At 38.2% G+C, this 13,972-nt stretch overlaps 1 protein-coding gene across 2 annotated transcripts in view; it reads left to right on the forward strand.

Annotated features, from left to right (window-relative positions):
- The window catches only part of RPS6KA3 (ribosomal protein S6 kinase A3), a 110,202-nt gene that overhangs the window by 87,967 nt on the left and 8,263 nt on the right, over positions 1-13,972 (forward strand). For both annotated transcript variants that reach the window (XM_060002221.1, XM_060002222.1), the window contains exons 15-20: positions 779-904; positions 4,225-4,314; positions 6,269-6,427; positions 8,491-8,652; positions 12,473-12,549; positions 13,306-13,423. In XM_060002221.1, coding sequence (XP_059858204.1) covers positions 779-904; positions 4,225-4,314; positions 6,269-6,427; positions 8,491-8,652; positions 12,473-12,549; positions 13,306-13,423 — 732 coding nt within the window. The remainder of the gene's footprint in view (positions 1-778; positions 905-4,224; positions 4,315-6,268; positions 6,428-8,490; positions 8,653-12,472; positions 12,550-13,305; positions 13,424-13,972) is intronic.

The following is a 13,972-nucleotide window of genomic DNA, read 5'->3' on the forward strand; positions in this document are numbered from 1 at the left end:
CAAATAGTACAAACCATTAGATTTATTTCTTCCCATCGTAGTATCATGGAAAGATAAATTTAATTCATCTTCTTAATCATAGAGGGAACTAGATACATCTTTTGAAGCACTGAATTGTTTTTAGGGTATACTTAGTGCTTGAATTTGCTTGATGATTAAGTTGCTTTTGCGCTAAAGTTTTTTTCACAAGTCAGTTATCTTGCTTTCCACTTTCTAGAAAACCAATTTAAGCACTGTTTTTTGAACAAAGTTCATGTTGAAATAGTCTGTCCCTTTTACTATGACAAGCATGTGATGAATTCTATAGAATGTATGTTTATGATTTCTGTGCGGTGCATCAGAGAGACGAATCCAGATGTTCTAATTCTGAATCCTCCTAAATCTTTTCTTCTATACCAGAGGTTTCAAATGTCTCCCCGTTTGCAAAGGTATTTCAAAGACCTATAGCCGTTTGGGGAGTAGAATGGGGCATAACCACTGGCAAGGCTGTCGGCCCCTTATCACGTAGCTCTGTGTTTCTTGTTGTACATATTCAGTTTTTTCTTTTCAACATAAGCTTTTTTTAAAGGCATATTTCTTGCTGTGCATTGTATCGTAGACACTTCAGAAATGCACAGTTGTAGAAGAATATATGCAGAAAAATTCATTTTTATTTTTACTAAATTCATTTATATTTATAGTTAAGGCCAACAGTGCATGCTGAGTAACATGTTTCCCTATTATGTAATGTACCAAAGTCATTACAGGGCTCTTCATCAATTTATAATTGTGTTTGTAGCAGTTACACAGGAACAGTATTCAGTTTACTGATGGATATGAAGTAAAAGAAGATATTGGGGTTGGCTCCTACTCCGTTTGCAAGAGATGTATACATAAAGCCACAAACATGGAGTTTGCAGTGAAGGTAAGTGTTTTTAGATTTCAAATGCACCTCTAACAGTTCTTATTCATGCATGCTAGTACCAGTTAAAAATTACAGTCTTCTTTGGTAAGTGTGCCTTTTGTTATAAAAAGGTAAGGTGATATAAATGTCTGGCTAGTGATCTTCAGGGATCTTAATCTGGAACCATAGATCCTCCTATGAGCTCAAAAGGTAAGGCAGCATACATCCAGTTTGCGGAGGGCAGTACCACTTTACACCTGACCTGGTTTTTAGTAGCACCCCGTGTACTCTCAGAAGTCCCCCGTTTATGGTCAAGATGTCAGGGAGTTCCTCGGAATTATATGCCAAATTTTGTATGTTTACATTTTTATGGCAAAAATGTTCATACCACCTTTCACATTTAGAAGGATCTGTGAACCAATAAAAGAATAAGAACCACTGTCATAAAATATATTATCATTAGCTGTTTTAAGTTCGTCAAGCATCCTAAGACAGTAAAGATTTTCTAAGCCAAAAACCAAGGCACATACCTCTATAATAAAGTTCGAGTCCAAACCTTTAGTTATAAGTGAACAAATACTATATTCAAGTTTCTGCCTTTTCACTTCTTGAGTTGGATGCCTCTGCTCTCCCATCACAAACAATTCAAGTAATGTCTAAAGCTTTCAACTTAATTTGAGCCTTAGAACTAGTCTATAACTATGGGTAGCTCGTGTTTAGTTAGTGGGGAAAGTGGCATTAATTATTATTACTTCTATCCTTCCACCAGTCTGTCCATTTATCTAGATCTAATATGATTTTACTGTGTAAAAGTAAAAATAAATGTGCTTTATTTATGCATAGCAAATATCTGGGAGGACACACCCAAAAATGGTTGCTGCTATCTTAAACTTGGATGTAATTGTTCTAAAAAGTCATCAGTGTCTGTAAGGCATTCTGTCAGTTATAAGGATGAACCATAGAAATACATTTTAATTTGCTCTTCTACTCAGTGAAATGTGGGGTACATAGAAATTTTCAAACTGCACACATGAAAGGAGAGAATGTGAATAATGTACTTGGTAGGCAATCTAAGAATGTATCTTGCCTCCATAAACACATCAGAAAAAAGCAGAAGTGTCCTGAGGCCCCCTTCAAATTATAGAAACCAGGAGCAGTATACCAAAACCTTGAGAACATCCTCCAGCTATATGTGGATTCTTGTGACTTAAATTACATCCCTAAAACCAATCCCAGCACTTGATTCTACTGAAATTACTACATATCTAAGATTCACAAGCAGAGTTATGGATATAATGTAAGCTGGGCTCAAGATTAGCAGATCAGAGAGAATGTTGCCCAAAATAAAACCTCCCCAATTCTCTGGTGGTCCAGTGGTTAGGATGCCACGCTTCCACTGCAGGGAGCATGGGTTCAATCCCTGGTCCAGGAACTAAGATCCCACAAGCCATGTGATGCAGCCAAAAAATAAGTAAATAATAAATTTTTAAAAATAAAATAAAACCTCCCAATGTGTTCTGGTTTTCAAAAGACTAACCCCAAATCATCTCCCTTGAGTCAGCGTGTCTATTCCATGGACCTTTCTTCTTAATCATCCATTTGCCTGATTCTACACTATCATTTGCAGTTGATCACAGTGGACGCCTGTATGTTTGACTTACCTGTTCTCCAAATAAAGAACTGTTTTCACAACTAAATCCATTTCAGATAGCAGATTTGGCTCATATTGAGAGTTGCAAGCTCTTTCCTAGGATGCTGAAGCGTTTGGGTATTTATTGCATACATAATTACTAAGCTGTTTTAAAACTGAAAGTATGAAGGTCACAAAATTTATTTCAGACTACATTTTGGATGAAATGAAAGGAAAACTTGTTGCCTTTTCTTTTTTCTTTTCAGTTTTTTTTTTTTTTTTTTGGCTGCATTGGGTCTTCGTTGCTGCACAGGCTTTCTCTAGTTGCAGCGAGCGGGGGCTACTCTTCGTTGCGGTGTGTGGGCTTCTCAATGCAGTGGCTTCTCTTGTTGCAAAGCATGGGCTCTAGGCGTGCGAGCTTCAGCAGTTGCGGCATATGGGCCCCAGAGCACGCAGGCTTCAGTAGTTGTGGCTCGCAGGCTCTAGAGTGCAGTCTCAGTAGTTGTAGCGCACGGGCTTAGTTGCTCTGCGGCTTGTGGGATCTTCTTGGACCAGGGATCGAACCCGTGTCCCCTGCACTGGCAGGCAGATTCTTAACCACTGTGCCACCAGGGAAGTCCTTGTTGCCTTTTTAAAAATATAATGTTACTTTAACAGATGAAAACGTTAAGAGAAGTATTTTTAAGAAGCAGGTGACATAAAAGAGTTGGAAAGCTAAATTAGTATTTTAAAGGGCTTTATTGTAATAATTAAACTTCATTCTAGCCAAGTAGAATTCTAGGTATGGTATTCTGCTTAGCTTTCTGCCTAGCTTCAAAAATAAAGTTTGTTCTACATAACTATTAATTTTTTATAAGTAGCTTACAACTGATGGGATATTCCATTGAAGCATTTTATTAAAGAAAGTAAATTCAATAAACAAATGCTAACGGTGATATTATAAATACATCTTGCTCTTAATTATCTGTATTGATAGGGGTTAGAAGTTAACTGAGGGCTTCCCTGGTGGTGCAGTGGTTAAGAATCCGCCTGCCAATGCAGGGGACACGGGTTTGAGCCCGGGTCCAGGAAGATCCCACGTGCTGCAGAGCAACTAAGCCCGTGTGCCACAACTACTGAGCCTGCGCTCTAGATCCTGTTAGCCGCAACTACTGAAGCCCACGTGCCACAACTACTGAAGCCCGTGCTCCGCAACGAGAGGCCACCGCAATGAGAAGCCCACGCACCACAATGAAGAGTAGCCCCCACTTGCCGCCTAGAGAAAGCCCACGCACAGCAACGAAGACCCAACACAGCCAAACATAAACAAATAAATAAATCTTATTTTTGTTTTTTTTTAAAGTTAACTGCGTTCCCAAAGGTGTAAGACATTGAAGGCTGGAAGAAAGATATGTTAACTGTGTTCTTGGTACCTTTTCTTGAGGCTTTTGAGTTCTTATTAAATCCTAAACTTGCTAAAAACTTAAACTAGACAGACCTGGTTTGAATGTGACTCATGGCGTAGAGTTTACTTTACAGCCTTGCCATCTATATCAAGACTGGCTTTCAAATTTTGATTAGACAGTCTGGCCAGGTACTTGAATAAAAATGGTTGATAAATGGCTTATAAATACAGTGTTTACACAAAATAACACCTAAGCCTGTAGCTGTAAATACTTAACGTTTATACTGTATAGTTCATGAGATTTTATGATAAATATTTGCCTTTTAGATTATTGATAAAAGCAAGAGAGACCCTACAGAAGAAATTGAAATTCTTCTTCGTTATGGACAACATCCAAACATTATTACTCTAAAGGATGTAAGTAGATTCTTTAACGTAGATCATTTGACTCAGTTGTCTAACTCATATTTGGAATGTTTTCACATATCATGTGGTAGACAAAGAATTCGATATAGTGAGTAAAAAAAATAAATTAGAGGCCAACATATATAGCATAATTCCAGTTATAGAGAAAAATGTTTAGTTAATTTTTCTGCCTTTAAGAAAAAAAAGTATTACATTATTGCTTTTAATATCAGTATTTACTGGAACACTTGGGTATTAATTATGTTCAGGATTGACAAGTCTCAGGCTCCATAGGCTCCCCAAACTGTCTTCCACAGTACTGCCAGAGAGAGCTGTCCCTTCTATCTAACCATGTTACTTCCCTGCCTACAGTTCATGTTCCCCATCACCTCTGGTCCCTGCATTCCTCCATCTGTAGTAGTTTTCACACTTCCTCACACACCCTATGCTCCAGCCATGCTCAAGTATGTACAAATTTTTCTTAACAGACCTCGTTTTCTTCTGCTGCTCTGTCTTTGAATTTATGATTCACTCAATTGAGAATGCCATTTCCCTTTTTTGCCTGGCTAACTACCACACAACTAAGACTTGGCTAAGGCATTACTTCCTTCAGGAATCCTGCCCTGCCCATCACCACCCCCCAGACAAGTGAAGTTTCCTTTCCCTGCTACTTATAGCTTTCATCATAACAGAGGTGTTGGCAAAGGGTGCGAACTCCTCAGGCAGCATTAAGTCCTCTCTTGCTCATGGTGCCCACATAGGCTGAAAGGCCATGTCTGGGTATTGTAGACCAGAAGTGTCATGTAGCCAGCTAAGCCAGAGGACTCCTAAGGTAGCTTTCACCTCTGAGGTTCTGTGAATACCAACGTTTATCCTCCCTTCGCCTTCCTAACTGAAACTCTAATTTCCTCAGAATAATTTATCACTGTTCATTGTTAGAGGAGAATGTTAACTTAGTCCCATTAAATATTTCACTTAAGTGACTCTTTAATTAATATAACCTCCAAGAATCCAGCCAAGTAAATTAAAAAGGAAATGTAGAAAACACTTTCTCTCAGCCTTGCCTGGGGAACTCCCTAAGCTGTTGCTATTTTTTACATCTTTGCTCCTTCCTTCATTTCAAATTCCAAAGTCTCTAAAATTATCCCCACTTTTGTTACAGCATCTCCAACATTTTTTTAAACTCTTATTTCTATGTCTGTTTCTCCCTACTAGAATAAAAACTTTGAGGGCAGGTACCTTGTTTTCTCCATATTTGGGGCCCTAATACATGGTACCTGTTAGGGAGCTAAGCAAAGGTGTGCAGTAACTCTATGAGAAGAGGGGAATAAAAGGGCCTGAAGTTTAAGGAGAGGGTTATTTCAGTTTGGGAGTGCCTAGAGTACAAATCCAAAATTACAGTGAGCTTTCTTTTTCGACATTAGGAGTAAATTGGTATGCTTCTGCGTGGTTGAATGGAATTTCTCTTTGCTACTTAATCTTCCTACTTAGTTCTTGCCACAGCTTGTCTTTCGATTTAATCAAAACCAGAATAATTCTTTGTCTGTATGTATAAATACAGAAGTTCTGCAGTTGCAGAAGTTCCAGGAAAATCACAGCAGCATGTCTTTCTACCAGTCCCTCTCATCATTAGTAGGTAGAAAGATCAAGAGGAACACACCCTAAGAGCAGAAGTTCAGTGCCCCTTCGGATACCATACCCATACTTATTTTGATAGCCATGAGTTAAGGTTCACGGAAGGAAACTAAAGGTTATTTTTCTGACATTCAGTCTCATCAATTCCTATTTTAATATCTTTATGTGTATAAAATTGTTTGCAAATTTTATATCCTTCATTGGTTGTGATAAGTAAAATTTTCCTTGTATATAAAGTGAGTTTTAATTTCTCTTTTACTATGCCAAACTGTGTGCTGAGCACATGTAAAGCTTCACATAATTTTTTACATTTTGCTGTTAAATGTTACAGGTATATGATGATGGAAAATATGTGTATGTAGTGACAGAACTTATGAAAGGGGGTGAATTGCTGGATAAAATACTTAGACAGAAATTTTTCTCTGAACGAGAGGCCAGTGCTGTCCTGTTTACTATAACCAAAACTGTTGAATATCTTCACGCACAAGGGGTAAGTCTTTTTAACGTTTTACATATACACACACACACACACACACACACACATATATGTATAATATCTTATAAAATTTGGTATAAAATACCAAATACTCTTTCTCTTACCTTTTCTTTCTTAATGTTTGAGCTGAAATTACAAAGGTAGAAGTTAGTTTATGCCTGTAATGAAAAATATATTAGCTTAATTATCCTACTGTTCTTCCTCTATGTAGACTTCTCCCATTGAGCTTGAAATTCTTTTTTGTTTCCTTCTTTTTTTAATTTAATTTAATTTTTTCACTTTTTATTTTATATTGGAGTATAGTTGATTAACAATGTTGTGAGAGTTTCAGGTGTACAGCAAAGTGATTCAGTTATACATATAAATGTATCTGTTCTTTTTCAAATTTTTTTCCCATTTAGGTTGTTATATAATACTGAGCAGAGTTCCCTGTGTTATATAGTAGGTCCTTGTTGGTTATCCATTTTAAATATAGCAGTGTGTACATGTCATGAGCTTGAAGTTCTACTTTGAAATTTTAGCTTGTTTATAAACATTAAATTTTTATGCTTCCCAAGAAGTGAGTGAGAGTTTGTGACCTGGAAGATGTAGCACCGTTTTTGCTAGGCCACTGTGTACTTTTGAGAACTGGGCCCATTTCGAGTTTAGAAGTGAACCAGAGAGTCATGGGTTGTATTCACTTATAAAAGGAAATCCTTCAAACAGATGAGGCCAAATAGCCACCTGGTTTCTGGATGGTGGATGCTTTCCTCCTTTCTTCCTGCATATAGATTTTTAGTAAGTGGCAAAAAAAAAAATCATATTTTTAAAAGAAGAGAAGTCTGGGAGGGAAGGGGAACAAAGGAGAGATGAGGGGAGGAAGGAAAGGAGGACAGCAGAGGAGTGAAGAGGAATGGGAAGCAAGAAAAGAATAAGAGATCTCTTCTTAAGGAGTTTATTTTCAGTACGTTATTCTCGTTTTCTTTGCCCCTAGAAGCTAACAAATGAAATGTGTTAATTTAATTCTAGAGCTTCTTGACTTGTAGCTGCTCAAGATTTGCCTAGTACTGGGATTGGAAATTGGTAGAACTCAGTTTTCACTGAAGAATTTGTGAGTTTGCAGTCATCTAACTCTTCTATGTTCTTTTCTCAGTGCCTCAGCAGTAATTAGTTATTAAAATGTTCTGGAGAAATAGTGTTCCGGATGTTAGGACCTAAAACTGAGGTTATTGATTAGAACATAGACTCAGAATTTGGTGATGGAGGAAACACATAAGTCTAATAAGGAGTGTCAGAGAGGCTTATGATAAAAGAAGTATTCAAGTAGGTGATTAAAGGGGGAAAGTAATACAAACTCTAAAGGAATGGTATCTTTTTGTGTTTGTGACTTTGTTACTTGGATATCAAGTAGCCAGTACTTACGTAAATCTGGGAGTTTTTTTTCCTTTTTACTCCTAAAACCCATGCCTGTTCCATTGAGCCTGTCTGTATATGTTTGTTGTATTCATCCCTTGTACACGCCATTCCCTCTACTTAGAATGACTACCCCTACTCTTCTGGCTTGTTCATTCTGTTCTTCAGATGTTGGATCAGTTGTTACCTCCTCTAGAGACCCTTCCTGACCCGCCCGAGTTATGCCCCATCTCTCACCTATTTATTCTCTGCCTCCCTTACTACTAAGTTCCTAGCATATAAAGGCAAGGATCTTACAGGTCTTGTTCACCAAAGTATCTGCAGCTTCTTGTATAATACCCTGGTACATGATACACATTCCATAAATATTTGTTGAACGATGAATAACCTGGAGACAGATATTACTGCTATTTGCATTTTTCCTTAATCCGCTTACTTAATTGGACAAAGAGGGGGAAGGTAAGTACTGTTCTTTCTTCCTCCTCTCCTTGCCCCAGTTCTGTGTTGCAGTTATATTACACTGTCAGCATTTTATAATGTTGGGATAATGTAAAGGTTGGTACCCATCATCTTGTTAAGTGCATTGCTTGACAGTTTGTGAATAAATAATTTTCCATAATGGAAATGTATCGTTAATGCACCTCTTTAATTTGTATTTCAATTAGGTGGTTCACAGAGACTTGAAACCTAGCAACATTCTTTATGTGGATGAATCTGGCAATCCGGAATCTATTCGAATTTGTGATTTTGGCTTTGCCAAACAGCTAAGAGCAGAAAATGGTCTTCTCATGACTCCTTGTTATACTGCAAATTTTGTTGCACCAGAGGTAATTGCGAAAGAGTTTGCTTGCAATATTTCAATATATTTAAAAACTCATTTACTGTGTTTAATATAGAATAGTTAATAGTTGTTTAATTGAAGAGTTAGTTACTGAGCAAATAATTAGAATAAAATGTCAGCCCTTTTTCTTCTGTTGGTAGTTCATCCTGTCATCAATCCAGTACTACCTATAATGCTTTTCCCGCTCTGACTTCTGTCTTTCTGCATAATCACACATCTATAGCTAACTACTATCACTGACACTTCTGTGCTTGTCAGTGCATGGAGTTAAATGGAAACTAGCTTATTCTTCCCCTTTCCTAACACCCTTCGAATTTCCTGGTTTTGTCACCATCTTCCTTGTATTTCTAAGGCTAAAACACCATGGGCTCTTCTTGTCTTTAGCTGTATAACCAGGTACCATCTCTTTTATCCCCTGCAACCGGTCCGGGGCTCTTCTGTTCACAGAACTGCCATCCTAGCCCCTGCTTCCCTCACCACACCCCCAGATGACTGCCGCAGCCTAGGTGCGCGTTGCTTCCTTTTGTCGTTCTGTGATCAGTCCACAAAGAAGCTACAAAGCTGCTGAAGTCTTCTTCAAGCACTGCTTTGATCAGGTTGCTTCTTTTCCTAAGAAATTGCAGTTCCCCACTGTAGCAACTCTAAAATCCACTGCTTTGCCCTCAAAATTTCTTGCCTTTTGATTATCACTGTGTAAAAAATTGTAACTACAATAGTTAATCCTAATATAGGGCTTATGTGCCAGTCACATGTATTAACGGATTTCATCCTCAGAGATATAATTTATATATAATAATTCATTCTCATTATAACTTACGTGAGGTGAGTACTTTTATTTGCATTTTATAGGAAACCAGGTGCACAGTGAGGGGGTGATGTCATTTGCCTGTGGTCAGATCTAGATCTGAGCCCAGGCAACCTGGCTGCAAAGTCTATGCTTTTACCATGTGCTAGATATTTCACAAAAATTGTAATAGTTGATAATGTTAAGATAGTTGGATCCCCCCTCTGTTTTCCAAACTTTTTGTAATTTTGTTACTTTTTAGATAGAAAAATATTTTTTAAAGATTATTTGAGTCTGTTCTCCCAGAGATACTAGAACTGATGAGGGACAGATTCTTTTCTTCTTTGTCCACATATCCACAGCCTCTGACACACATTGGTGTCCAAGCGTGGCCCCCTAATCCAGCCATCTAATTTTTCCTCATGATTGTTTCCTGCTTCATACAAGCAGTCTGCTTCTTGAAATCACCATGTAGCTTTTATGCCTTGGCACACTGGAATGGTTTTTGGAATGTTTTTTGCTTTAGACCCTGCCTCTAAATTCTCCTTCAGGAAATCTTCGGTGATCATACTGTCCTTAGACCTCTTTAACTCTTTGTCTCCTCTTTACCATTTAGTCATCTGGGTTAAAACTTTAAAGTCCTCCTGAAATCTTCCTTCTCTGTTATTTCTCCACATTTAGTCTGTTGCCAAATCCTTTCCATTCTGATTCCTAAATATTGTAGACCCCTTTTCCCTTACCCCATACATCCAATCTTTTTTTTTAAATTTTATCTTGCCGTATAACATACAGTAAGATATATTTTTTAATGCTTTTCTTTTTAAAAAAATTTATTTTATTTACTTATTTTTGGCTGCATTGGGCCTTCGTTGCTGCAAGCGGGCTTTCTCTAGTTGTGGAGAGCGGGGGCTACTCTTCGTTGCGGTGCACGAGCTTCTCATTGCAGTGGCTCCTCTTGTGCATGGGCTCTAGAGTGCAGGCTTGGTATTTGTGGCACATGGGCTCAGTAGTTGTGGCTCGCGGGCTCTAGAGCATAGGCTCGGTAGTTGTGGTGTGGCACATGGGCTTAGTTGCTCCGTGGCATGTGGGATCTTCCTGGACCAGGGCTCAAACCCGTGTCCCCTGCATTGGCAGGCAGATTCTTAACCACTGCACCACCAGGGAAGCCCTATACATCCAATCTTTACTAAGTCCTTCCCATTTTATCTTTATGTCTTCCCCTTCATGTCCTGCCTTACAAATTGCCTCCTGTGAGGTGGCCTGTCTCCATTCTCTCTTCTTGCCAGCATTTCCTCTATGCCTTGAGTTATCTTTCTGGTATACACATCCACTTATTTTATTTTCCTCTTTAATGCTTCAATAACATCTGATTGCCTGCAGGGAAAAAAATCTAGATTACTTAACAAGCTTTTTATAAAAAGCTCTTCAGTGAACTCCCTAGCGGTCCAGTGGTTAGGACTCAGCACTTTCACTGCTGGGGCCCAGGTTTGATCCCTAGTCGGGGAACTAAGATCCCGCAAGCTGTGTGGCGCAGCCAAATAAATAAATAATTTAAAAAGCCCTTCAGTCTCTCTAGTATCCCCTGTCTGGAAATCTGGCCACACTGAACTTGCCTGGCACTAAGCAGGCTCTGCTCTCTTGCCTCTGCCCTTTGAGTGTCCTCTGCCCTCCCCCACCTCTTCACTTTGCCTCCTGAATTCTTACTTATGGGCCCAATACAAGCAGGCTGCTCCTAGCTTTCCCTCTCTCCCCATATCAAGAATGAATTGCTTCCTCATCTTTGTACTCATATCCTTTACACATATAGTTTTGTTAGAATACTTATCATGTTGAATTGTTAACTATGTATATGTTTATTTCCTTTGCCAGATTCTGATTTTCTTAAGGAAAACCATTGTTTTGTATTTGTCACAGCTTTTTTTCCTTATTGAAGTATAATTGCTTTACCATGGTTTGTTAGTTTCTGCTTTATAACAAAGTGAATCAGCTATACATATACATATATCCCCATATCTCCTCCCTCTTGCGTCTCCCTCCCACCCTCCCTGTCCCACCCCTCTAGGTGGTCACAATGTATTTGTCACAGTTTATGCCTGATAATAGTTGGTGATTATTAAATGCTTGAGTAAATCAAATTATATATATATATAAAAGAACAGTTTTGCACTATACCATTTATACTTAGTTATATGTTTTCTTAATTGTTTTATGTTAATCGTTTCTGCAGCCCCATACAAAATATAAATACATTTAAATAAGAAATTTACCTTCAATTTATTTTTATAGTCCACTGTGTGCCACAGCAGCATTCAGTAAATTAATTTGAATATCAAAATTTAAATTTATACAATTCTCACCTATGAACGTGTCTGACATAGGTCCATGGCCAGAGTCCCAAGCAGTTGTTAGTTCACCGAGAAGGAAATAAAGTTTTAAGCTTTAAAATGCCGGGGGCTTCCCTGGTGACACAGTGGTTAGGAATTCGCCTGCCAATGCAGGGGACATGGGTTCGAGCCCTGGTCCGGGAAGATCCCACATGCCGCGGAGCAACTAAGCCTGTGCGCCACAACTACCGAGCCTGAGCTCTAGATCCCGCGAGCCACAACTACTGAGCCCCGTGTACCACAACTACTGAAGCCCACGCGCCTAGAGCCCGTGCTCCCAACAAGAGAAACCACCACAATGAGAAGCCTGCACACCACAACAAAGAGTAGCCCCCGCTCGCCGCAACCAGAGAAAAGCCCGCTTGCAGCAACGAAGACCCAATGCAGCCAAAAATAAAATAAATAAAATAAAATAACTTTTAAAAAAAAGATTTAAAATGCCAAAAAAAAATTAAATTTATTTATATGAATTATTAGTAGTAGAAGGTTCCAGAATAGGATTACTATATTGCCTTGTTTGTTAATCATGTTCTGTTTTTCTTGTGTGCATTGATTTAGGAGATATAATTCAGTTCACAGCCTATCCAAATCTATATAATAAACAGCAGTGTGTTAATACTAATTTTTACTTTTTCTAGGTTTTAAAACGACAAGGCTATGATGCGGCTTGTGATATATGGAGTCTTGGTGTCCTCCTCTATACAATGCTCACTGGGTGAGTATGTACCATATGTTGTAAGCATTTATTTATCAATATTTTGTTTAAATTATCTAGGTTTATTTTTTCAATCTCTATGTTGTAATATCTTTCCTTCCATATTTTCTCATCTTGTTTAATAATACAATCCTCCTATCTCCCTCTCTCTCTCTCTCATATTTATAGCTATATCATTACTGTTTTCTGTAGTGTAGTGTTATTAATGTCTTGAGGTCATAAGTTGATTTTTTTCCATATCTTTTTTGTAGTCTAGTTATGTCATAAACATATACTGTTTTTTTGGGTTTTTTTGCGGTACGCGGGCCTCTCACTGCCGTGGCCTCCCCCGTTGCGGAGCACAGGCTCCGGACAGGCAGGCTCAGCGGCCATGGCTTACGGGCCCAGCCGCTCCGTGGCATGTGGGATCCTCCCGGGCCAGGGCACGAACCCGCGTCCCCTGCATCAGCAGGCGGACCCCCAACCACTGCGCCACCAGGGAAGCCCCATATACTCTTTTAAATATTTTATTCTATAATGTGTCATATCTTATTTATATTATTGTGTATTAAATCTAAATTAATATTTCATAACTTATATCTTGACCTGGTGCTTTATGAAGCTTCATGTTGTTATTTTTTTACTTTAGTAGGTTTTAATAAAGTATTACATTAAATGAACTACTTAGAGTACTTTTGGTTACTGCAAATAAATATAAAAATTACCAACCAAAAAAGAAGTTTTATTCATTAGCATTTTAATTCTATTATAAATTAGTTACACTCCATTTGCAAATGGCCCTGATGATACACCAGAGGAAATATTGGCACGGATAGGAAGTGGAAAATTCTCACTCAGTGGTGGCTACTGGAATTCTGTTTCAGACACAGCAAAGGTAAGTATGGCTTCCTATTAAAAGCTTTTGAGAAAATAATTTTTCATAATCCCTAGTGAGAAAAAATAATATCAGTTAGAAACTTGTTTATAAAGTTGTATTGAAATGATGTTACCAAATAACTCAAACTCAAAAATTGACAACTAATTTTGTTTCTTTCCCAGAATATATTGGTTTGGCTTTATTATCTATATATCTCAAACTACTTCTTACTGATGAACATGATGAATAATAATGGTGGTGGTCTTCATGATTTGTGTGTCTCCTCTGTGCCTCACACTGCACTTTACCTAAATTATCCCATTTAATCCTCTTAACAACCCTGTAAAATAGGTGGTAGTATCACCATTTCACAGTAGGAAACCAAGGCCCGGAATTTTAGTGTGAACTTATCCTCAGTTATACACCAGGCACATGTGGATGCTCAAAAATAAATAGCTGATTCCAAAGCCCTTGTTCCCTAGAATAACTACACCATTTTCTATTTTTGGTCCATATTATGAAGAAAAGGGTCAATCTTCTTCACAGTAGACAGTAATTTAGTTTTAT

This window comes from Delphinus delphis, chromosome X, assembly GCF_949987515.2.
Source record: "Delphinus delphis chromosome X, mDelDel1.2, whole genome shotgun sequence".
Classification (NCBI taxonomy): Eukaryota; Metazoa; Chordata; class Mammalia; order Artiodactyla; family Delphinidae; genus Delphinus; species Delphinus delphis.